At 44.2% G+C, this 25185-nt stretch overlaps 1 protein-coding gene across 9 annotated transcripts in view; it reads left to right on the forward strand.

Moving 5' to 3' along the window:
* Positions 1-25185, forward strand: part of Cacna1b (calcium voltage-gated channel subunit alpha1 B) — a 162947-nt gene that overhangs the window by 104901 nt on the left and 32861 nt on the right. For all 9 annotated transcript variants that reach the window (XR_009593741.1, XM_060389664.1, XM_060389665.1 and 6 more), the window contains 11 exons: positions 3711-3837; positions 6456-6585; positions 6917-6976; positions 8127-8233; positions 10886-10982; positions 12408-12568; positions 14234-14371; positions 14764-14965; positions 15229-15393; positions 16185-16295; positions 16678-16761. Coding sequence is in view for 8 of the 9 variants with exons in the window: in XM_060389664.1 (XP_060245647.1) it covers positions 3711-3837; positions 6456-6585; positions 6917-6976; positions 8127-8233; positions 10886-10982; positions 12408-12568; positions 14234-14371; positions 14764-14965; positions 15229-15393; positions 16185-16295; positions 16678-16761 (1382 nt within the window). In the remaining variant the exon portion in view is untranslated. The remainder of the gene's footprint in view (positions 1-3710; positions 3838-6455; positions 6586-6916; positions 6977-8126; positions 8234-10885; positions 10983-12407; positions 12569-14233; positions 14372-14763; positions 14966-15228; positions 15394-16184; positions 16296-16677; positions 16762-25185) is intronic.

Consider the following 25185-nt stretch of genomic DNA (forward strand, 5'->3'; position numbering starts at 1 on the left):
TCTTGGCTTTTTCCTTTTGTGGTGTTTGGATAGAATCCAGAGCCTTACACATGTTAGGCAAACTCTTTATCTCTGTGTTGTACCCCAAACCTGCTGCTGTTTTTTTTTTTTCATAGCTTTTAGGCTTTAGTGTTGAGGTTTAGTGTTTGTTGTTGTTTTTTTTTTTTTGTTTTGAGAAACATGTCACATGTATGCCACATTTATAATTCAAATATATTTTAGGATTCATGTCTCCTGTCTTTGTATCCTTGTTTCCTTTATCCTGAAAAAAAAATCTATCTTTTTACTTTGCTTATTCTTGTTTTTTTTTTCAAAATGTTTGTTTTTAAAAATTATTTGTAAGTGTGTATGTGCACCTGAATGCTAGTGTCCTTGGAGGCCAGAAGAAGACATTGTATATCCCTGGACTAGAGTTACAGGTGATTATGAACCATCTGATGTGGGTACTAGAAGCCTAAGTCAGGCCCTTTCTCTTAACTGCTAAGCCACTCTCCAGGCTCAAGAATAGTGGTATTCAGCCAGGTGGTGGCTCTACATACCTTTAATCCCAGCACTCAAGAGGCAGGTAGATCTCTGTGAGTTTGAGGCTAGTCTGGTTGAGAGAGAGAGAGAGAGAGAGAGAGAGAGAGAGAGAGAGAGAGAGAGAGAGATATCCAGCACAGCCAGGGCTATACAAAGAAACCCTGTCTTAAAAACAAAAAAAGAAAAAAAGAATAGTGGTATTCAACCAAGGAATATTGAGACTGGGAAAAATGATCTTCTTCAGAGAAAAACACACCAATTGATTATCCAATACCAAATGGTCATCCCTGAAAACATACATACAAGTAACAGACACACTGAGCAGGTTAGATATATATAGAATATAGATGTAGGTATACATACATATGTGCTGTAATAACAATTAAGGAAAAAAGAGGTCATACATTTGAAATAGAGTGATGAGAGATGTTATGGAATGGTTTGGATGGAAAAAGAGAAGGCTGAAATTATGTGATTATAATCTCCAAAATAAGAAAAATTAAAAATTCTATCTGCCAATAATTTGTTCTTCTATAAAAATGCAGTTTCAATCTGTTCACCATGTTAAGCCACAAAATTGCAAATAAAAAATGCTCTTGTTATTCCTTATAGAAACATTTCTTTGGGTACATTTGCACCATTTGTAAACATGTGTTCATATTCACATATGCGCACGCGCGCGCACACACACACACACACACACACACACACACCCTTTTTGAGGAAGAATCTCGCCAGGCTGGTCCCAGAGAACAAATGGGTGAATATGTGGGGTTCTTGCTTCTTCCTTCCAGGAAAATTTGCTCTTAGGTTCCTCCTGGTATTGATCTCTGCCTCTTTAGAAAGGCCGCACCTGTGTTTCTTTAGCTGTCATAGGGATTGGGGGTGGCACTGAGCCAGTTCTGGAGTTTTATTGCTTGAAATTTTTTAAAAAATTAACTTTATTTTTCACATTTTATATTTGTCACCTAAAAAAATTGCAAATCTAAAGTCGTTAGTGATACCAGTCCACTGACTGTCACGCCTGCCCCTTGATTGTGATAGGCTGGCTTCCTGGGTTGTTGGCATTTTCTTCTTTTCTTCTTTTATTTATGTAATTACTAAGTCACCTTCCCTTTCTCACGTGGCAGTGTGAGATCATTGTCCATACAGAAGACTAACTCACCTTTCTAAGGACAGCACCTAACCAGTGCCATGCCAGATGTATAGGAAAACAGGCTTCCATTAGTTTAAATTTCTCTTAGTCTATAGAGATTCTGTGGTCCAAATGTGGTAGTTTTTGTCAGAAGGACTTACATGTTGTCTCCTCAGCGGCTCAGTCATGCTCAGGGTAGCCACTTCTGGGATGTGATTTGATAAAGGAGGCCATTTCTGCCCTGTCTTACTGTGAGTGACAGGCTTGGGTATCCCATTTTGGCCCCAGTAGTCATTTTCCCACACAGCTATTCCTTAGATCAGTTCAGATTTTGACCTGGAAGAAAGAAAAGACACATCAATGGTGTCTGGCACACATGTCTGCAGTCCTGGTTCTCTCCCTGTCCCACCCAGTCTGCAGTTAGCTACTCTGCTTGAGCGTCCTCTGTTCCCTGTATTGACTTGTTAATAAGATGTCTTGTGTTGGGCAGTGGTGGCACACACCTTTGATCTGAACACTCAGGAGGCAGAGGGGAACTCTGTGAGCTCCAGGTCAGCCTGGTCTACAAAGAGAGTTCCAGGATAGCCAGGGATACATAGAGAATCCCTGTCTTGGAAAAAAAAACTGTCTTGTTTTAAATAACCTGCTTTAAACAGTAGATTTACAGAGTCTTTGGTAGCTTTCATCTTGACCTTTCCTCTTGTGCTCCCTCCAGAGCCTCTCATGGACCTCTTCCTTGTTCTCTTTCAAGTTCATGGCATCATCACTTTTTCATTAATTTTTATTGTATGCATATTTGTATGTAATTTTCCAACAATTTTGTTATGGCAAATCTTTCTCAGTGGAAGTTTCATCCAGGCTCTAGTGTCTTTATATAATTTCTTTTGAATAATTTAGTTCCTAAACTCCAGATTGTTTTTTTTTCCCCTAGTTTACTTATTCTTTGCTTTGCTTTATTTATTGTGGAGGAGTTAAAAAGGCAAAATTTAAAATAATACTTCTTTCTTTAAAAGAAGTGTTGCTCATCATGGAAATGTTTTCTAAATGTTAAAAGTGAAAATATAGTTGTTGCCAGAAAGCTGCTCACAGCCAGCCTTCCTGTGCTGCCTTGCACTGTATACAGCACCTCCTCCGTGACTTGGCTCACTTGTGACAGGAAACATGGTGCTGTCTCTTCTCTGCTAACTTTCTATTTCATGTACCTCTTGTGTCCTGTAAAGTCTGACATGTTTTCAGTATCCTTCTTTGTGTATTACCTATGGTTGCATGTTTTATAGTTTTTGTTTTTGTTTTTTACTATTAAAAAAACTTAAAAGATTCTCTCTACCCGCAAAGATAATATCTTATGAATTAATAGAATGTTGGGATGTTGATAAGTATTGTCTCAGAAGACTATATAACTTACATCTCCAGCAGGAAAATTTGATGGTGTTTGCTTTAAAGTACCTGGAGGTGGGTGACTGCAGCTCTGGAGCCAAGCCCTGTGGTTTCATTATAGCTGTTTTCTACCACATGTGATGACCAGCTTCCCTAAAAGGGATGTCACTCTTATAACCTAGGGAGTTGAGCTTGTGGTCACAAAATTGGGGGGCATATAGAGAGAGCAGAGGAGGGGACAGTGGAGAGGCAGTGATGAATGGGAGACCTAGATGATGGGGTTCAGCTTTATAGGTTCCAGGAAGCCCCTTCTTTAGCCTGTCTTGCTGCCCAGAGATCTCCCAGGCAGAGGGAAGGGCTCACTAGGCTATGGACACATTGGTGTCCATATCAAGGGAGTGGTAGCACGATGGTGTCTCTCACGCCACAGTGTAGGAGGCAAGCAGAGTCTGCTAGGATTTCTGTATCCAATCATTCTCTGTCTCTAGCAGTAGTGATGTCCCCACTGCCTTGACCGTGTTGTGCTTGGTAAAGCTGTGTTCTTAGCCAAATATCTTTCCATGGCTGGCCATATGGTAGTCTGTCTCACTTGTCCATGGTATGGAGCTGGGAGAGACCCATGGGGTATGGCTTTATGTATGTACATGCCTAATTTTGAGGCCCTGTGTCCTTGTAGGTGGTAACATGGACCTGGAAGGCCAAACAGAGGGCAAGAAGGAGGCCGAGGCTGATGATGTGCTGAGAAGAGGCCCCCGGCCCATCGTTCCATACAGCTCCATGTTCTGTCTCAGCCCTACCAACCTGTGAGTCTCTTCAGTGCTCATGGCCTGGCTTTGTCCTGCCTCTTTTTGCTGTTAGTGTCTGAGCATACTAGCCAGCTTGTATGGGTTATGCACCTTGTAGAGACTAATTCTATACATTTATTGACCTTTTTAGCAGCCCTGTGAGACACATTTGTCACCTGATTTTATAGACAAAGGCACAGAATCATAAAGTTTTGTGCCTCGTATAAACACACAGCCAGTAGTTTTGGTGGTGGGGGCTAGATCAGATGCCAGAAAATTACTTCCAGAGCCTGGGCAGCAACCTCCTTCTCCACTGTTGTGTTCATTACTGCACACAGGACCCTTTTTATGTTTGTTGTACACACAGCTTACTCCATTCAGCTTCTTACTGTTGCCATTATATGTTCCTTCTCATGTTAGTCATGATTTATCACTCATACACCATTTCGGTACTTCATTAATTCAAATAACATTCACATGCAAACAGCATTGCATATGCTGACATACAGACAGGCAAGACTTGTCTTTATTTAAAGCGCAAGGTCTAGTGGGAAAGGCAAACAAGCAAGATGATACAGTGATATATAATATACCAGACAGTGGCAAGTAGAGGAGAGAAACAAGTGGAACAGGGGATGTAGGCTTCTGCTGCTGTTAAAATCAGTAGAAAGACCAAGTCAGGGCCTCAGAGGGAAGACTGGCTCAAATGCTTGAGGAACGGGGTGGAGAACATTGGGTAGAACGGAGAGGTCAATGATGTATGAAAGCCAACTGGCCCGAGTGGGCAGCAGTGTGAGAGTTAAACGGGGGCGGGGAGGGGAGCTAGGCTAGGGGGTAGGAGCAAATGGTGACAGACGTACCTTGTACTTGGAGTGGTGGTGTGTTATGAAGCAGACGGATAACTGTTATGCAGCAGAGATGCAGGATGGGAAGGTTCTGGTATTCCTGTGCAGGCAGGAGAGGGTTGACGGGTTGTCCTGAAGGCAGTGATGTCTCAGGGAAGGATAAATGAATTAGGATGAAGTGGTGTTTATGATGGCCCAGAAGAAGGAGGCTCTAGTTGGGAGGATGAAAGAGAAGCTCATTTTTGGTTGCCTTGTGGAGGACTTTGCACAGTGGGGCTCTATCTGACCACCCCACAGTTCAGTGCTTCCCATTGGTGGGAAGAATATGGAAGGAAGAGTGATTAAGAAGTAGACAAGAAAGCTGTGATGAGATACAACTTCCGTAGTTAAGAGTAGAGGCTTGGAAGCGACATGTTTGGGGGAAATTTCAGATGGAGACTATGAGCCAGGCACTACAATCTCAGCACTCAGGGAGGCAGAGGCAGGTGGATCTCTATGAGTTCAAGGCCAGCCTGGGCTACAAAGTAAGTTCAGGATAGTCAAGACTATACAGAGAAGCCCCATCTTGAACCTCCCCCCGCAAAAAAGAAAAATAACATGACAGTGAATTAGAAATATACGGAAGGGAGGTGTCAGGGATATATGCGTTCTGTTTGCTGACAAAAGGCAGGGCAACCAGTGAGACTAGAAGTGTTCTTGGGAGTCTGGCTGAGCTTTGGACATTGAGTTAGCTGCTGAATGGTGCATATGGAAGACATCTGGGGCCATCTTGTGGCCAGGTGAGCGGGAAGCACAGTTGAACAGTGGAAATGTAGCTATAAGCTGGGCAACTGGGTTAGAAGAGGAGAGGATTAAAGGCCAGCATGCTGCTGGGGACCTGGGAAGAGTAGCTTTATAGGATAAGCGAAGGGTTACAGAGAAAGAGGAGAAAAGTAGGTGGGTGGTGGTTAAGAATTTGCAAGCTTTGACAGTAGACATCCCTGGGGATGTGGAGTTGGGGGAGACGTCTGGAGGGGTTGGTGGCAGGGGTGGGCTTGTGGAGCCTGTTGAGGCTTTGGTGGTAATAGGAGAGACGTCTGTTTCACTTGCTGGGTCCTTGGCTGTTCTTTCTTGTCTGCCACCTGGGTTCAGCCTCTGGCCTGGACAAGTGGCTGCTTCAGTATTTGGTAACTGACTCTGGCTTGTTTATCTCTGCACTGCTCGGTGGTGATGGAGTGGAGCCTCGTGTAACCAGGAACATGGCTTTTTCATTTGATTCAAAGTAATGTACAAACTAAGCGAAGGTCCTGGTCAACTGATGTGGGAAGAAGTACAGAGTGGTGTGCTCATGTGGAGCCCAGGATGCTCAGACACAAGTTGCACTCACCACAGGCCCAGACACTCTAGGGAAATCTGTGGCCTGCTTTCTACCAGGCTGGGGTACTAAAATAGCTTCTTCATGGATCACTTCCTCTGCTTTTCAGGATCTGTGAAAGGCTGGATGGTTGCTCTCATCTGCTCTGGGGTTGCAGACAGTATACAACTGAGTGGAGGCAGTTATGCTCCCACAAAATATTATTCACAGACATAAGATCTGTCCTTGAATTGCAGTTTGCTGATCCCTGAAATGCCTTTTTTTGAAACTCAGAAACAGTCACCTGGCTGCTGACTATTTCTTTGCCACAGAAATAAGGGAGAAAGCTCCATTCTGATGCTGGCATGCTTTCCTGTGATAGCCAGCGAACCCTTCTTGTAGGAGAGGTTGACATACTCAGGTGTTGGCCTGTGGTGACCTGAGCTTTGTCCTCACAGGCTTCGTCGCTTCTGTCATTACATTGTGACCATGCGGTACTTTGAGATGGTGATTCTTGTGGTCATTGCCTTGAGCAGCATTGCCCTGGCTGCTGAAGATCCTGTACGGACTGATTCATCACGGAACAATGTGAGTGTCAGAACTACTGGGCTACTGCTACATACAGAGCAGGGTCCACAGGGGTGAAGTAGTGCTGGTGTCTAATTTTCCCATCAGACATCCTCCTTCCCTCTGGGGTATGAGGACCAAAGGTCTGGAAAAGCCTTTCTCCTTTAGTCCTTGTCTTGTAAATGTAGTAGAGTTAGCAGGGCAACCAGCAAAGGATCCTTCCCAGAGGGATGCCCTGTTGTCAGGTGATTCTGCTCAAAGACCTGGGGTTGGGGTGGGGCACTAGGAGACAGTGATGCATCTCTGGCTTTAGATTCAGGCCTGCCTAAAGTAATCCCATTTTTGGTTCTAGGTTTTAAAGTACATGGATTACATCTTTACAGGAGTCTTCACCTTTGAAATGGTCATAAAGGTGAGATGCACTGACTCCTGCAGCTTATGTGGAAACATGTAATGTGTGCATCAGGGATGTGCCTAGTCATCAGAGCATGTGTATATGGGCTATGTATGCATGATGTATTTTGATGGCTAAAATCCTTACCAGCCACAAAGGGTCCTCAGGGTCATGGAATGCTGTCCATGGAATGCTGTTAAAGTACTTGATCCTACTGTACTTGCCTTCCAAGCTTGGAGACTTTGGCCTTTATTGAGAGAGAGAGAGCCCATGTGCGCATGCGCGTGCACACACACATGCATGCATGCACATGTTCACACTCAACCTCCCCTCCAAGGTTGCCTCATAGCCGCAAAGGAGCCATATGACAAGGCACAGAATAAAAGAAGACCTTAAAGAGAGATGGCTGGAGCAGTATTAGATGATAAATTTCTATAGGATCTAGAGATTTGCTGATAAGCCGAGAGTCTGCATGCCATTGCAACTTCTACTTTCTTTACAAGGTGCCCTTCATCCATGTCTGGCATACACAGATGTGCATTCAGTGCAGCGAACCACACATGTGTACACATCAGTGAAGCTGAAGGTACATGTGGTCAGCTCGGAGAGGCTTTGTCCACAGAGCACTTAAATGATGACTAATATACTGCTTCTGCTGCTTGTATACTTGCAGTCTGGGAGGAAGGGCTGGGCTGATTTTGAAGATGAGGATGTTGAGCATAATGGATTGTGGTATTTGCCAAATCATTGTAGCTGAAATGACAGAGTTAGGACATGAAGGTTTGAGAAGCTTGTTCTTTTCTCCTGAGCTGAGCTTTCAGGTCAGGGCCATATGAGTTCTCTAAGGGAGTATTTCTGTTGCTAGAGAGGTGGTCAGGGGGCTTTTTACCACAGTAGAGCTTCAGGAAGGTTGGACTGAGGTAGGACTCAGACTACAGGGACATCGAGGTCAAGGCCCTACTGAAGCACGCCATTTAAGAGTGTGACCTGTGTTGTGCCCCCTCTCAGAGGATGCATAGAGTGTGTCTGAGATGCACTGAGGTCACAGTGTGCTCAGTGTGTAGTGTGGTCTGAGCAGTGGATCTTGTATTGCACACACACTCAGAACCATAACTCTGCCTCTTTTCCTTATTTACCATATACTCTAATGTCATCTTCTCCCTTTAAGATGATAGACTTGGGACTGCTGCTGCATCCTGGAGCCTACTTCCGGGACCTGTGGAATATTCTGGATTTCATTGTTGTCAGCGGAGCCCTGGTGGCATTTGCTTTCTCGTAAGTAAACCTTAGCTATTCTGGATCCATAGCCAGAACCACAGTGGGGTGTGAGGATGTGAAAAGAGAAAGTGTGGGTTCCTATTTAATCTGAAGCTCTGTAACTGCACAAGCAGGTCTGTCCTGCCTTCTTGGGATGGGATGCGGGGTTGAAGACTGAGGCCATCTGTTCCTGACACTCCCTGTGATCTGGGAGCTGGCTGGGCAGGCCTCTGGATTTGGGGCACCAGTCTTGCTCCTTGAAACCTGCTTACCTGCTCTGAGGTGAGCACCCAGGGACTGGTGTGTTTTTTCCCCAACTGGTAGAAATCATTATTTATTGGGGGATGAGACTATTCCCTCCAATTCTAGTCTTTGTGACACTTAGCTTGGCGATAGTTGGGATTAGACCCTTGATAGGGAGTCTAGGTTGGGCCAGGTATAAGGTGACCTAGGGGAAATTGTGGGATGAGATTTAGAGACAAGAAGGACCTCAAGGGGAGGGTCTGTATTTCTCTGGCCCTTGGGTGGGCCAGTGGAGGCTTGTGTTCTGCCTCCCACAGCACTGACTCTGTTCTCTTTGTCTTCTTCTTGCTGGACTCTGGTAGGAGCTTCATGGGGTAATGCTTCCCCTTCCCTTCATATTGCCTAATATCATGGCCCATCCATCATGGCCTCACTCCTGCTCATCTACCTTCACCCTGTTCAGGCTGCATGCTACCTACTAGGAGCCATCCCCAGGCTATCATTCCTGCCATGCATCTGGGGACTGGTCAGGGACTGGTCTGGTCTGGTCATGGTCAGCCCTTGGTAGGGAGGCCCTCAGTGAGCAGGCTATCTAAGTAAGTAGTAGAGGCTGGATAATCAGCCTAGAGAGCAGTGAGGAGTCTGGGTAGGAGCTGTCAGTAGTGAGTGACCACAGCCCATGATGCTATACATCCTGAAGTGCTTTCCCAAGTAGCTACTCTCTGGAAATGCAGCTTTCTCTTTCTTCCCTTTTGCCAGTACCTTCTAGTGTCTCCTCTGGGTGTCTTAATGACACTGGCTATGACAAGGAAAACAAAAGAAAGAAAGAAAGAAAGAAAGAAAGAAAGAAAGAAAGAAAGAAAGAAAGAAAGAAAGAAAGAAAGAAAATTTGCTAGAGTATCAGCAAGGGCCCTGGAAGACTCTAGGCAGAGTGTCAGAGAGGCTCCAAGATGGCAGCAGGGGAAGGATGGGACTCAGCCTGTGGCCTCTGAGTAAGCAAAGGGAGGGGGGCTTCAGCTCAGAGAGTGGCCTTCAGTTCTTCTTGGAAGTCTCCCTCTTCCTTTGCCACCCATCCTGACTCGTTTGTGTCCTGGTACTGCAGAGGGAGATGGGTAAAGGTGGGTATTAGAGGTGTTGAGTGGAACAGGGGCAGGTTTTGTTGTTTTTGTAACCGAGCCAGCCCAGCATGATCTTAGACTTGTGAGCCTTCTGCCTCAGCCTCCATATTTCTGGGATTACAGGCTGTATTACCATGATGAGCATTGAGGACAGTGAGCTGATTCTGAGATGTGGGGCTGAGGAAAGAAGTGTCGGGGCCGAATCCCCCCTTTCCTGTGAAGAAGGCTTGGGATATGCAGCTGCTTTCTGTTAATCCTAGAATTTTGCTGGATCCTAAGGGAAGCCATCTGGGCAGACTCCGCCACGCTTGTTCAGGGATCTGGGTGGGAAGTGATGTCTGAGTTGGCTAGGATAGGGCTCCCCATATGCAGGAAGCCTTGCAGGCCTGGCCTCTGACTGTTTGCTCTTGCCATCTACAAACTCCTCCAGGGAGAGAGAGTATTGGTATCTGCTCTGGTGTCCAGGACTTTCTAGCTTGCTGCTGTTACCTGGAGTTTTGCCTAATTTTCTATGCCCCCTACCTGAGTTTCCTTTCTTTCTTTCTTTCTTTCTTTCTTTCTTTCTTTCTTTCTTTCTTTCTTTCTTTCTTTCTTTCTTTCTTTCTTTCCTTTTGCATGCTACTTTCTTGATCATCTTGGCATCTCACTACTTTCTGGGTCTGTCTTTCTCCTTCCTACTCCCTACCTCTCTGTAACCTCCTCATTTCCCCTTCTCTGACTCCTTCCTCCTCCTCTCTCCTTTGCCTTTGATTCCTTTCTTTTCTCTCTTCTCTCTCTATCCTCTTTACTTCAGTCTCTGGCATTGCTTCTGTATTTGTATGTCTTTCTTACTGTCCCTCTACTTCCCTTTTGCTCACTTGTGGGGTATTTTGCAGCTGATGACAGTCAGGTGGCCTGTAGGGCAGAAGGCAGTAAATTCCCTATAGTGGCAAGCATGTTGGTGGCTCTTCTAGTGCTCAGTAGTGTTCTAGTGAAATAGGCGGGCTCATAGGCCTCTACTCTGCTGGCTTGGAGGTATCTATCAGGACCCCTGGGCAGGTGGGAGTAGCCATTACAGCCAAGAGTATGGGCTCTTTCCACATGAGGAATCAGCTTTCCTTGCTCACTGGCTACGTTGCTCTGGTTTGACACTGGCCCTATCCTACCCACTGTCCTCATGCCACCCTGGGAAGAGTTCCCCGGCTAAGTTCTCTTCCTGGAGCCTGAGATGAAAGGCACAGGGCCTTATTAAACAGGCCAGGTGGGCTGGCTAGGAGCTGGACTCACCCCAGCACTCTGCCTGCCAGCATCAGCCACCTCTCCCTTCTAGAGGATCCAAAGGGAAAGATATCAACACCATCAAGTCTCTGAGAGTCCTGCGCGTCCTGAGGCCCCTCAAGACCATCAAACGGCTGCCTAAGCTCAAGGTTGGAGTCTGGAGTTGGGGCTTAAGGAATGTGCTATGTGTGTGGGTTCACTGGTGTGTGGGTACATGTGTGCTATTGGGGGGTATACTTGTGTATAGGTGCATGTGTGCTGTGTGTGTGGGGTGCACTGTGTGTGGGCACATGTGTGCTGTGTGCGTGAGTGCGCTGATGTGTGTGGGCGGGTGCATGTGTCTTCACAAGTGGTTTACCTGTACAAGGGGGCAAATCTTGCTCAATTCTAAGGCTCTTCTCCAAGAACGTCTGTTCTCAGCAGAGGACTCCTCTTCCTTAGCTTCCATCACCATGTTCAGCACTATGGCTGAACAGGGAAGAACAGAGGACAAAGGGTGCAGGGGTAGATATCAGGAGTCAGGGATTCTAGAAAGGAGCTGCTGGGCTTAGTAAAGGACAGGGGACACTGCTGAGTTCCTGGATGAAGGAAATGGAGTATAAACCTAATTTAATAATTAGTGAGCTTAGGTTAAGAACGAAATGCTTCTATGCTTTCACTCCTTTAGCTTTTCAAAACTTGTGCAATAGATTTTCAACTGCTTGGACGTTTAAACCTCAGAGACACTAGCAAAGTGTCAGTTAAAGGGAAAGCTGGCTTAGTTCTTATGAATGGCCTGAGATGTGGGGAAGTGAACTGGGAAGGTATCAGGGAGTCTCTGGGCCAAGGCAGAACTTGTACTTGGAAGCAGCAGGAAAAGAGTGCACAACATGAATGGGCCTGCAGCTTCCTTGGCCCAGGGGCTGGCAGCGTTTGCAGTATGCTAACTAGTGACTCCAGAGGTTGCTGTGGGTCTTCAGGGGCGCCTGAAAGGGAGGTCAGCTCTGGGAGCAGGGTGAGGGTCCTGAGTCACACTTAGAACCTGAGCACATTCAAGATTTCTACTCCACGGTCCCCAGGGACACGGCCCCTTGTTTGCAGCTTTAGTCCTCTACATATCAACGTTACTGCTGGGCAGGGACAAAGCAGGACTGCAGAGGTCAGGACATCTTCTTTGTGCAGGCCTGGTCCCTTCTGGCTCCTTCTTATGGACAGGCTCCAGCATATTGCAAGGCCAGTTCTCTTGGGCACCCAGGTGGTTGGTCTGGTACCTCCAGCCTCTAGTAGCCAGGTTGACACTCCCTTCAAGAAAGACAGCTCTTAAGGTGGCTTGAGTAGTGCCTTCTGTGGCCCTCCGTTAGAGGGTCTTAAGGGTTTCTTGGATGCCTCTGTGAGTCTGGGCCTCAGTGCCCCTGAGGCCCTGAGCCTGTAACTGTCCTGTGCCCTCTCTTCATCCCCTCCATGTCCTTTCCTTTTCAGCCCCCATCTCTTTTGCTTTCTCAGTGACTGAGCTTTCCCTTATGACCACTCAGTTCCACTGTGGCTTCAGCCTTGTGTGTTCACTCTTCTTGTGTGTGTCTGTTCTCTCCCTGCAGGCTGTGTTTGACTGTGTGGTGAACTCTCTGAAGAATGTCTTGAACATTTTGATTGTCTACATGCTCTTCATGTTCATATTTGCCGTCATTGCAGTACAGCTCTTCAAAGGGAAGTTTTTTTACTGCACTGATGAATCCAAGGAGCTGGAGAGGGACTGCAGGTAAACTGAGGTTCAATTGGTGTGAAGTTCACCCCTAGTGTGAGTGCCTAAGTCCTTCCTATAGCCTGTGTTGTGCCACATTTCACGTGTTGAGTTTCTTGTTACCTGATAATTGGATTGTTTCTGTTTTGGTTGTTGCAGATAATGCTGCCATCAGTGTTTTTGTACAAGTTGTTTTGTTGATGTGTGTTTTAATTTCTCATGGATGTATAGCTAAAGGCAGAACTCCTGGGTAATATGATAACTGCTTTACTGTTTTAAGAGATGCTGCACAGTATTCAAAGTGGCCGAGCCCATTCTGTAATTTCTACTAAGAGTTGTAATTTTTCTACATCCTTACCAACACTATTTTCATTGTTTCTGTTTATTTTAGTTTCTCACTACTTTTCTCTCTGTGTGTAAGGTAGTGTGGCACTTGCATAGAACAGTGTGTGCAGTCATAGGGTACCTCCCTTCTTCCACCAGGTAGGTCCCAGGGATTGAACTGTGGCGGTGAGACTTCTTGGCAAGCACTATTATCTGCTGAGCCATCTCACCCACTCTGCTTGCTTTTTCTTTTTTTTTTGTCCTAATAGGAATAAAGTGATACTTCAGGGTATTTTATATTTGCTTTTTTTCTTCTTAATTGATGATATTGAGTGTTTTCATATAAGAGTTGGTCTTTTGTTAAACTTTTTTGAACAAAATATCTATTCAGATATTTCATTTTAAAATTAGGTTGTCTTTTTTGGTGTTGATTTTATTCATATTTTACATGTTTTAAATACAAATTTTCCGATTGATCAGAGATTAACAATGGTTTCTCTGATTATTCGGATCATCTTTTCCATTTCTTTCTTTCTCTCTTTCTCTCTCTCCAAGGTCTGAGGTGGAACTCCTGCCTCTCTCTCTGTCTCTCTCTTTCCAAGGTCTGAGGTGGAACTCCTGCCCCAGCTTCCTGAATGCTGGAATTGAAAGCATGCACCAAGAGAACTCCTATTTTAAAAGTGGCTTATTATATTTATTTGGAGATGGTGGTGCATGCCATCATATCTGTGTGGAGGTCAGATGAAAACTTGCAGTCATCATTTCTCTCCTTTTATTATATGTGTCTTAGGGATTGAACTCAGGTTTTTAGTCTTGGCAACATTCATTTTACCCACTAAGCCACCTCATCAGTCCTCTCTTACTTTTTATGGTGTTTTTTGAGACACACAAGTTTTTAATTTTGCTGAAGTCCATTTTACCTTTTTTTCCCCCATTTGTTTTTCAAGATTTTAGTATCTAGCTAAGAATCCATTCCTAAATACAAGGTCATAAAGATTTGTCATGTGTTTTCTTAAAGAATTTTGTAGGTTTGACACTGCATTTACATATTTGGCTTTCTCACTCTTAATATACTTTTATTATTTAAAAAAAAATCACATAATGAAATCAACTAGTTCCATAGTCTGTACATCTCAGTGATAAATATTTGGTAGTCAGAGTGGCCCAATCTTATAAAGTATGTAATGAGTTATAGGTAGTGGGTTTGCATCTAGAATGGTTGGAAATGCATTTGGTCTCACCACTGTCATTGAGGAGACGTCTCTTTACTTGTGGAATGGTCTTAGTTAATTTTCGGAACCATCTGCCTGCAGATACATGGCTATCTGAATTGATTAGTCTACTGTTTCCTGTTTTCAGGGGTCAGTATCTGGACTATGAGAAGGAAGAAGTTGAAGCTCAACCGAGGCAGTGGAAGAAATATGACTTCCACTATGACAATGTGCTCTGGGCCCTGTTGACGCTGTTTACGGTGTCTACTGGAGAGGGGTGGCCCATGTGAGTGCCAAACTAATGATTGTAGCTAGTTAGGCAAGACAGGTGGACTGAGGCAGACTCTGCTTGCTTTACTTACTTGCCACCCCATAACGCAGCCAGGTGTGGTATAGATAAGAGCCCTGTCCATCTAGGGTAGAACTGAGTTTCATCCCTAAGATATAAATATGAGCCACATTCCTGGGTATGACTTGAGTCCTTTCTATGAAGTCTAGACTTGTGCCCTGTCCCTGAAGTACACATGTGAGCCCTGTCCCTGAGGTGCAGTCCTAAGCCCCATCCCCAAGTTGCAGAGCTGTGTCCTATCTCTGAGGTTCAGACCTGAACCCCATCCCAGAGGTGCAGACCCAAGTTTTTTGGGAAGCTCTCCTGAAGTCTGCTTTCCCCTTACCTAGGGTGCTGAAACACTCTGTGGACGCCACCTATGAGGAGCAGGGGCCAAGCCCTGGGTTTCGGATGGAGCTTTCCATCTTCTATGTGGTCTACTTTGTGGTCTTCCCCTTTTTCTTTGTCAACATCTTCGTGGCCTTGATCATTATCACCTTCCAGGAACAGGGGGACAAGGTGATGTCAGAATGCAGCCTGGAAAAGAATGAGGTAGGTAGATGTGTGGATCCTGGGATTTGGGTACTCTGGGCAAGATCACTAGTCTTCCTTCTGTATGGGCGTAGCTTATGGCTGGCATAGGCAGGGCCTCTTTCTGAAAATAGATACTGTACAGGTCAGTTGGGGCTACCTAGAGGAAGCTGAAGTGCCTCTCCTGCCTACTCTTCTGAAGGGCCCTGAGAGGGCATGGTAAGAAAAAGTTCCATTTGTAGTGAATAATGCTTCATGTTCATGGCTGTCCTTTTCTCCTGCAGAGGGCTTGCATTGACTTTGCCATCAGCGCCAAACCCCTGACGCGGTACATGCCTCAAAACAAGCAGTCATTCCAGTATAAGACGTGGACATTCGTGGTCTCTCCACCCTTTGAGTACTTCATTATGGCCATGATAGCCCTCAACACAGTGGTGCTGATGATGAAGGTATATGAGGCCTGCCATGTGTGCTCTCTCTCTCTTTCTCTCTCTCTCCACCCCCACCCCACCTTCATTCACCCCAGATATGGAACTCATAACAGAACAAGTAACAATTCTACCAAACACTAGTTAGGTGAACCAATGAATTTTTATCAGGGTTACTTACAGGATTATGAGTGAGGGTTACAGAAGCAGGGTTAACAAATGTGGCTGTATCACCAAAAAAAAAAAAAAAAAAAAAAATCAGCGTAGGTGATGACTGATGACTCACAAAGGCTGTAACTGAAGGGCTCTCTGCACAACTTGCAGGCAGCTCAACATGTCTGAGAGTCTCTTCTCTGCGACTAGATTGGCCAAAGCCCTTCCCAAGCAGTTGTTTACTCTTTCTGTAATCCTGGGAGGGACCACTATGGATCTTGCAAATTTTAGCTATCCCAGTCATAGGAAGTCTGTCTAGAGGGGGAACATTTGAATTAGGAGGAAAGTGCTATAAAACTTAGGTGCAGGTCTTACTCTGAAGCCCAGTGGTGGTTCCCTTCTTGTCGACACATATTGGAACCAAGTGGCCTCATGTCCTGTCCAGTGCATGGTGCCTATGGGATCCATTCTCTATTATTTGTAGATGAGGCAGTGAAAAAGTTCTGGAAGAACTGGAAAGAGCAAGGAAGGGGTGAGCCAGGAATGGGTGGACTGTAGATACTTTTCTACCCACTATGTAGACAGGAAGTTATATTGCATCCAGTTAGAGTACTGAGGCTAGTGCGTCCTCAGCCATCAGCCCTTATTTCTCCGGGCAGTTCTATGATGCACCTTATGAGTACGAGCTGATGCTGAAATGCCTGAACATTGTCTTCACATCCATGTTCTCTATGGAATGCATACTGAAGATCATTGCCTTTGGTGTTCTGGTATGTGCCTCAACTTCTCTTTTGCTTTTTGATGGTCTGCTTTCTAGCATTCTTCCCCTCTCTTGAGCGGCCTTTACAGTACATGTGATACTGTGAGGGGACCCAAGGACGATCTGCTTTACCCTCAGTTGCTTGAGTCTTGCCCTGCCGTGAGCTGGGAGACATGCAAGTCTGAGATTCTTTTTTCTGGACCTTTAGCTCTCAGTTATGCACTTACCCAGGCTGGAAGTATTTCATGCTTGCAAGTGTTATCTGTTTGTCATTGGCCTTATATTAGGCATCTATCACTCTTGACCCTTTCTTGACCAGTAGCCCCCCCTCCCACAGCTCCTTGCCCGGGTAAGCCTTTACCACCAGCACTAACTGCTCTCTTTCTCTCTAGAACTACTTCAGAGATGCCTGGAACGTCTTTGACTTTGTCACTGTGTTGGGAAGTATTACTGATATTTTAGTAACAGAAATTGCGGTAAGTAGCATTTCCTGTCCCCCATCCAGGGTCCAAAGTGCCTCCCTTCTAGAGGGTCGTCCCCTAGAACTAGGTGTGTCCCCAGGTTCCACTGTACCTGCCTTCTCCTGAGCCCCTAGGAATTCCAGGACAGTTGCTGTTATTGCAGTTCTCCAGAGATAGAGCTGGATGGATGGGTGTTGTGTTAGCAGTTGTTCTTCTTAGATAAGAATGTAGTTCTAGGGTTGGAGAGATGACTCAGCAGTTAAGATCACTGACTGCTCTAGGAAAGGACCTCGGTTCAATTCCCAGCACCCACATGGAGGCTTGCAACCATTTGTAACTCCAGTTTGAGGGGATCTGACATCCTGTTCTTATTTCCTTGGACACCAGACCTACATAGGGTACACAGCCATACATGCAGACAAAACATTTATTCACACAAGATAAATAAATCTTTTTTAAAGTGGTTCTCAGAGGTCTTCCAGGTTGGTTGCCTAAGAATCTCCCAGAGCTCCATTTTAACGGCTGACCAAGAAGACACCTTAAGATCTGTGTGTGCATGCACATGTGTGCTGTATTTAACAACTTGGTATCAAGAATATAAGCCAAATCCAGTAAGAATTTGTAAACCAGCAAGAATTTTTATTTTTAAGTCTCTTTTCTATTTAGAGATACTAAAGAACCATATGGATCTACCCCAAAATTGTCTAATATCAGGGTATAAACTCAAAAGATTTCAGAGTTGGGATCATAAAGCAATATTTTTTAATGTGACATATTAAATTGTAAACATAGAAAATCTTGTCTCTAGGAGCAGCTACTGAAATGGATATTTATGTAAAAGTTACTCCTTAAAAAGAAAAAGTAGATAAGGATAGAAACAGCTATGGTGGGAGAAGGAGAAAAAAATGTATTTTGAGTCAAGTAAGAAGGGAGGATTTGAGCCATTCCCAGGTACTGGTGAAGTGGTAAAGGCCTCTCATTAGAGAGGTGTCTGTAGGATCTTATCTCTGAACTGTATGGGGCTATACCAGGGGTCAGTCTGTAGCCCAACAGCCCTGTGCATGTATGAAGGTGAAGTGGGCCCTGGCTGCATTTGTTGTTGAAATAAGGGACACCACCAGTGCCGCTGTCACAGGAACATACCAGAGTGCAGGCTCTTATCTGGCCCTACTTTACTCAGAGCTCATGTTGTATGTGTAGCATATTTCACACAGTGCCTCCTGCTTCCCTGGAAGACAAACTGGAGCCTTCTGGTGTGATAGTTCAAGCTGACCTGATGTTATCATTGTGTCTCTTCACTCATATCTAGAGTCCCAGACAGATGGCCAAGCCTCTATTGCTCTGGTTTCTGGCCTGATAAGGCAATCGTATTCTTCCCCTGAACTGCTCCTGTTGATGTTCACTTGTCTGTCTCTGGTTAGTCTGATGGTGCACTCACAGGATAAAACTGGCCATGGCATCCGAAAAGACCTTGAGAACTCCAAATCCCAGGCAGACTTCTCTCTTGTCCATTTTTTAGCAGCAGCTCTGTCCTTCACAACAATTAGGGTCAGGTACACTGGCCAATATGGAAAGTCCTTGCCTGGCAATGCTGGTTTTCTGGCATGAGGAAGTCCCTTTCAATCAAGTGACTGCCATTGCTTTGGGTGTTCTTTATGGAATTTCCCCAGCCTTTGTAATAGGGCTTATATTGATCCCAAAGTTGAAGAGAAGGTGAGCACAAAGCCCACCCTGGGGCCCTAGAAAGCTGCTGAGAGCTCCAGTACCTCCATGGGGCACTCACACCTTCATAAAGCACATGTTCAGTGCTATGGCTACTGTTTCACTGTTTCGTGTTTTTTCCTTTCTTCTGGATAGTATATTTGGTACCCCAGTATTTGTGACCTCTCTCTTCCATGTACCTCCTTTGCTTGTTGTTGAGTTGTTGTTCTATGGATTCTGTGCTGGTCAGTCTGATGGTGACCCTGTCTGAAAAAAGCAAAAATAAAGCAACAAAAAAACAAAGTAAGGAGGATGACACCTGAAGGTTGACCTTTGACCTCTACATGCATATACAAATATACACCTGGAAACTCATTCTCATGAACACTTATACACATGAGACCCCATGCAATGTGGTTACCCATGTGAATAAGATTGAGCCATTAAAGATTTCATTAGAGATTGGGACTCATGCAGCCCTCTCTATCTCTGAGGGACTCTATTGGTGGTTAACTATTGCTGGGAAAGGGGCACAGTTTTCTTTAATGGTGTAGCCCCTGCAAAGTAGCCCATGTTCTAGTAAACAGCCTTTTATCTATGGCTATCCAAGCACCCAAATCAGACTCAGCAGGTCACATCAAAGTAGGAGAGAGACTAAGGATAGAGAAGGAAAGAGAGAGATGGGGTAAAAATGACTAAAATTCATTATATATCTGTATTAAACTGTCAAGGAATAAATAATAAAAAAATTTTAAAAACTTGAGAGAAAATACCTATTCATACCTTGAGATACTTTCACACTGAAGCTTTGCTAAGAGAAACATTTGAACATATTAGAAGGGCCATGGATGCTCTCTCATATGACACCCTCAAAAAGTCTGTTGGCCAGCCTGTATATCTTTAGAGCTACAATAAGGCACAGATAATCTGCTGGCCTCTTACATGCGAAACAAAATAGGAAAAAGAAAAGAAAAGAAGGCAAAAGTCCTATTCTGAGTTGGTAAACTGTTAAGTGGAAAATAAAAATAGAACTAGAGGGGGAAGTCCTATGCCAACCCAATATAATGGTGAAATTTAGGAAGAATGCTCTTTAAGATTAGAAAGAGACAGTGCTTAAGATATTTCTTTTCAGTGCCCAGCTTCAGTTTTAGTCTCTTCAGTGGTAGTAATGTCAGCTCATGAGGATGTTTCCTGTAGTTTTCCTAAGGTTTAGAACAGTGCTTAACACTTGCTAGATATTCAGTGAGTATTTACTGTGAAGAGTAAGGCAAGAAAAATAATAACATATATAAGGATTAGAAAATGAAAAAGCAAAATTTATTATATACAGGTGATATTACTACTTATGGACAAATCCTAGACTAATCCAATTAGATTGTTTAGCAAGATTGCTAAATGGACTCCAGTTACTCCAGTATGTCTAGTCACATTTTATTACAAGGCCAACCATCTTGGCCATAACCCTAACAAAATATGAGTACATAATCTTTATGGATAAAAATCATTAAACTGTATTGAAAGGTAAGAGAGAACACTTACATAAATGGATCTATATATAATGTTATTGGTTTCAGTTTTATAATTACTGATTTTCCCCAAACTAATAAGCAGCTTTAGCTCAATCACAATAAAACTTTTTTGTTAGCTGGGTGTGTTGGCGCATACCTGTAATCCAGCATTTGGGGAGGGGGCAGAGCCAGGCAGATCTCTGAATTTGAGGCCAACCTGGTCTACAAAGAGAGTGCAGGACAGCCAAGGCTACACATAGAAACCCTGTCTTGAAAAAAACCAAAAATCTTTTTTGTTGTTGTTGTTTATTTGCTTCAAAAATTTTCACACTGCTTTAAAAATGTATAAGAAAGTACAGAAACCCTTCAGGATGGAGATACTTAGGAAGATGGACTAGTGTGGCTATGTGACCTGGCATGATCAGTCCCTATCAGTAAGTGAGGATTGATGTAAAACTGGGGTAATTAAGAACATTCGTAAAATTAGATCACGATTAGTGTGATAATCAATGGAAAGAATTAGGAACCTAGAATCAGCACCATCTTCTGTAGAGAAACAGGTACTAAGATGTAGCTGACTGTCCCATGGGAGCACCTGGAACACTTGAGAGACTGATGTGTTAGATGTGCAGAAGTCAGTGTCAGTTCACATCTATCTCTGTCTCTCTCTCTACCTCCTTCCCTCCATCTCATTCCCTCTTTCTCCATCTCTCCCTCTTCCATCTCTCTCTCTCTTCCTTCTCTCCCTAAATAGCATTAAAACTTTGAAGCTCATAAAATAAATATAGCAGGTTATCCCTAAGACCTTGGGATAGGAATTATTTGTTAAGCAAGATGTAGAAAAACCAGCCCTGCCTGGAAGGAGGCCCTTAAGGTTCAGCTTCTGTTCACTGTGCTGTACAGGGGGATAGCAGGAGATGGTGTTATCATTATGAGCAGGAAGTACATAGTCTTGTATAAAAACGTAACTTGGACTTCTATCTTAAGTAAAAGGTCATGTACAGAGGGACAATATAATCTGGCTATTTAAACATGCCTCTGGCTTTTAGTTGGGAATAAGGCATGATGCAGCCACAGCAACAAATAGCTGTCTCCCTTGGGCTCTCCCAGAACTGTCCTAAGGCAAGAGTTTAGTGCAACTTTTTCATTTGGAAGTTAATCTTGGTAATACTGGTAGGGAAGTAGTGAGTGCCAGAGGGCAGAATGTCCACCTACAGAAAGTATTCACTACTAGAAGCTTCCCTATAGAGAGTTCTGAGTGTGAAACATACCTGTCATTCTGTCAAGGGACAGGAAGTTGAGGGAGTCTTTATCAACCACTGTTAGTTGCTAAAGACTCCTAGGAGAGAGGTCGGGGATTGTCCAACTTCTGGAAGTTTCTAGGAAACCTCCCAGAAAATAAGTGAATACAGTATTGGGTTCTGGCCCTGACATGATGAGGCCTGTGGGCCATGTATACTAGAACTTTTCTGTTGGGACATCAGGCTGTGGAATTGCGAGATGAACTGTGGGTGAGAAACTATTGAATTCTAACTTGTAATTTGAAGATAGAACAGTGGTTGAACCATCTGTGGCTGTGAAAGATGATGCAAAAGTGACATGAAATTTGTGGTCTAAGTACCAGGAAAACTGGAAAAGATGTATGTTTGATGTGGTCAATGATGTTAGTATTCCAGAAACAGGTTTACTGAGGAAGTTTGAGATATAGCTGAACTTTTAGGTTTTAGTTTCCTGGTAGACTTCCTTGAATGTTGTTGTATCAGTAGATCTGGAGTTCAGTGAAGAAAACCAAGCTGTTTGCATGAAATTTGTGGTAGTGTGTATGTAAAATATCATTAGATGTGTAAGACTGAATGAGGTCAATAAAGGATAAGTGGCTGAGTCCTGAGACATTCCAACTGTAGTGACCAAGGAGATGAGCAGGAGCCAGCCTATGAGGCTACAGAAGTAGGTCTAAGAAACAAGGACTTTCTGTGAATTAAAAAAAAAAAAATACACATACGCACAACTATAAAAGGTATGATTGGGCAGTTTACACATTAGAAATCATAAATGGCCAATTAGCCTAGGAGAAGGCAGTCCACCTTATCTGTAATCAGAGAAGCACAAACTGAAAAGACATCAAGTTGCCATTTCATTTCAACTGGTCTCTCAACCACTAGCAGTGGTGAGGTTTCCACAAGGGTGCAGCTCCTTTCCTAGAGAGAGACCTGGACTGCTGATTTCTAAAAATACCTAAGAAAAGGGGTGCAGGCAAGGGCTAGAAACTGATATCACTGGTGTTCTAGCTTTGTTCTAGGCAGAGGCCTATGGTGAAGAGGCTAAAATAACCGGATGTTGTGTGCCTGTGCTGCTGCATGGCTAGCTATGGCAGCCTGTGGCTGTGCATGGTCTGGTCTGAAGCATCACAAACCTTAGTGCCCAGCAGGGCTGATTGGAGGCTGGGAAGCCAGAAGGCCAGGTATTACAAAAACTCAGCTGCGTGTCAACTACTTGATCTTGGAGCTCAGACTCTGGCTCTTGTTGTGCTTAGAAGAGATGAGAAGAAAGGAAAGCCATCATGTTAGCTGACCAGTATTCTGTTTGTGTGTTTTTCATTTGAAACCATGTTATATATTTTCTTTGCAAATGTGCCTCCTTTTTTAGGCAAAAATTTGAGTGTCAGTTTCCATCCCCAACTTAAAAATCAATAGATATTTTAAGAGTGCCTAGAAGAGGGCGCTAAGTATTCATAAAACTGACATTGATTTCTTTGCCTGGAAATAAAAAATAATAATAATAAATGTTGGTGACTCATCTGTGGATTTGCATTACAAACAAAAATGCAAATGGATCTCATTGTCTGCATAACCTATAGATTTCAAAAACATCCTTTGAATGGATACACTTTCAGAAAATTATGTGGTTTAACAAAATCCTGCGTTTTCTAGTTAAGTATTCAGAGTTTGAGTTTTTGCTTGTGTTGATGACTCATTTTCTCTTTTGTTTCCTGTTTTTGTTCTTGATTTACCTTAACCTACCTGCTGACTCACGTCATCCAACCAACATACAATGCGAAAACCCATGTCTCCGTCTGTATGTTGTGTACCTGCTGCTCAAACCACCCCAATTTGTAAATAATATGCAAATACCCATCCATGAAAACATCACATATAGGAAACGGTTGGTTTCATGACTTTAAACAGTTCTTATACCTCTTTTCTCTTGCTTGTTCTGCTCCTCTTCTCTTGTCTTGGGGCTCTGTCCACTGCCATCTGAGGCATGAGCAAGATTTTGCTGTGCTTACTCACCTCTGGCCTCTGTGTATTTTCTAAAGCAGTGAAGGTTTCTGAAGACCTCTAAGATGTTCCTCCAATCTGTCTGAGGAGAGGGAGTGTGGTTTTGGGAGGTAAGGGTGGTGGGCAGTACCTAGGGCAGATTTTCCTGCTGAAATTCGTCAAATTTGAGGGGTTTTATAAGATGTGTTTGGTGCTCCTCCCTGTAAATCCATGGTTTCTGTTGCACACTTACCTCTCTTTTGCTCTGCCAACAAAGAGAACACTGAGCCTTGCTAAGGTGGCCTCCACGAAGATGCCGTGCATAGTCTTGGCTTCTATTGCTGTGATAAAACAAAACGATAAAGGCATCTTATAGAAATAAAAGTTTATTTGAGGCTTACCACTGCAAAGTGGTAGGTCTATAACCATAACAGCAGGAGTATGGTGGCAGGCAGGCATGCTGGACAGCAGCTGAGAGCTTACATATCAAACCATAAGCAGACAGCAAAGAGATGCAATCCCTTTGAAACCTCAGAAGTTGCCCCTAATGATACACTTCCTCTAGCAAGGCCACACCTCCTAATCCTCCCCAGACAGCCTCAGCTGGTGGCTGCTCAAATATTCTGTGGCTGTTCAAGTATTCAAATGTCCAAGACTTGACAGGGAACATCTTTGAATCACCATACTCTAATGGTAGCTATCCTTTGTAGACAAGCTCTCTTAGAGTGTCAGAACTGAGGCATAAGCTTTAGGGGAGGGTTTAGAGACTAGGATTTCATGATTCAGAACAGTTTGTGTAGGGCCTGAATGGGAGGAGACTATGCCCCAGTGTATTAGAACACATGCATCCCCATCTGTGTCTATTTGCAGATCATACATATGTGAGCATGCCTTGGTCACCTTCCTATGGACCTCAAGTGCCACTAAGCCTCTTCTAAGTCCTTGAGGGTTTTAAGAAGAAAGTAAGGGAACTTGGTAGCAGCTTATCCTCTGTTGAGACTATGGAAGTTTATCCATGCAGACAGATATTTTATATTCCTATTATGGAGGCCAAATACTTCATGTAGGGTTTTATAACTGGAGTTATAAAATCGTGGATTTTGAGGAGATGCCATGAATACTGCAGAAATGCTCATGGCATGCTTTATCGCCTTCAGCTAGGCCAGACATCTTCACCTCCTTGTCCTTTATCTTCCTCTTCATAGTACACATAACCACCTGAGGTCGGTCTGTCTGTCTCTTCCTCTCTGCCTCCTCTTACAATCTGCCCCATTTAGAATGAAGGAAAGAGAGAGAATAGCTGATTTGGAGCTTCTAGGTTCTGTCTTCTTGTATGGTACTTGACAGCAGGTGTCCATAGGTCTGGACTTTATGCTCAGGTGATATTCAGGAACAAGTTCTCCCTGTCTTGTGACTAACTAGAGGCCATGGTGGGCTTGGGTGACAGGGCTTTGTCATCCTTGTTGGGAGTGCCTTGCAATGCTTACTGTACTCTAGGGACTGGTGTCCTCTTTAGGTCGGTGATCCTTACACCCATGGCTTAGTGGAGTAAGGACAATCCTGGTAGCGGTGCTACTTCCTGTGTGGCAGAAACCATGGATCTTGGGAGGACAGGACAGGTACTCTCACCACCAGTGGGATGACTAAGCCAGAGGTGAAAGTACGTGTTGCACAGATGTTTGCTTGTAGTCCCCTGCCATTCCTGCACATGCTTGCCATGGTGCCGCCTCGCTCATTACTCCGTCCTTGGGGCATCTGGCAATTTTCGCTATCTATCCTCATGGTACTCTAAGGCTGCCTATCTCTTGCTGTCCTGTCCAGTTCTGAGCACTTCCGGAGTATCCATGAGAAAAGCTTGGGAGAGGGGTGTGCACTTCTGTTAACAAAGTAGTGGTTTTTATAGTTCATACCCCACATCATTCAGCTACACCATTATTTTCAGTGCTCCCTCACCATCCCTGTCTTCTGTCCTG

Source organism: Meriones unguiculatus, chromosome 8 (assembly GCF_030254825.1).
Source record: "Meriones unguiculatus strain TT.TT164.6M chromosome 8, Bangor_MerUng_6.1, whole genome shotgun sequence".
NCBI classification, from domain to species: domain Eukaryota; kingdom Metazoa; phylum Chordata; class Mammalia; order Rodentia; family Muridae; genus Meriones; species Meriones unguiculatus.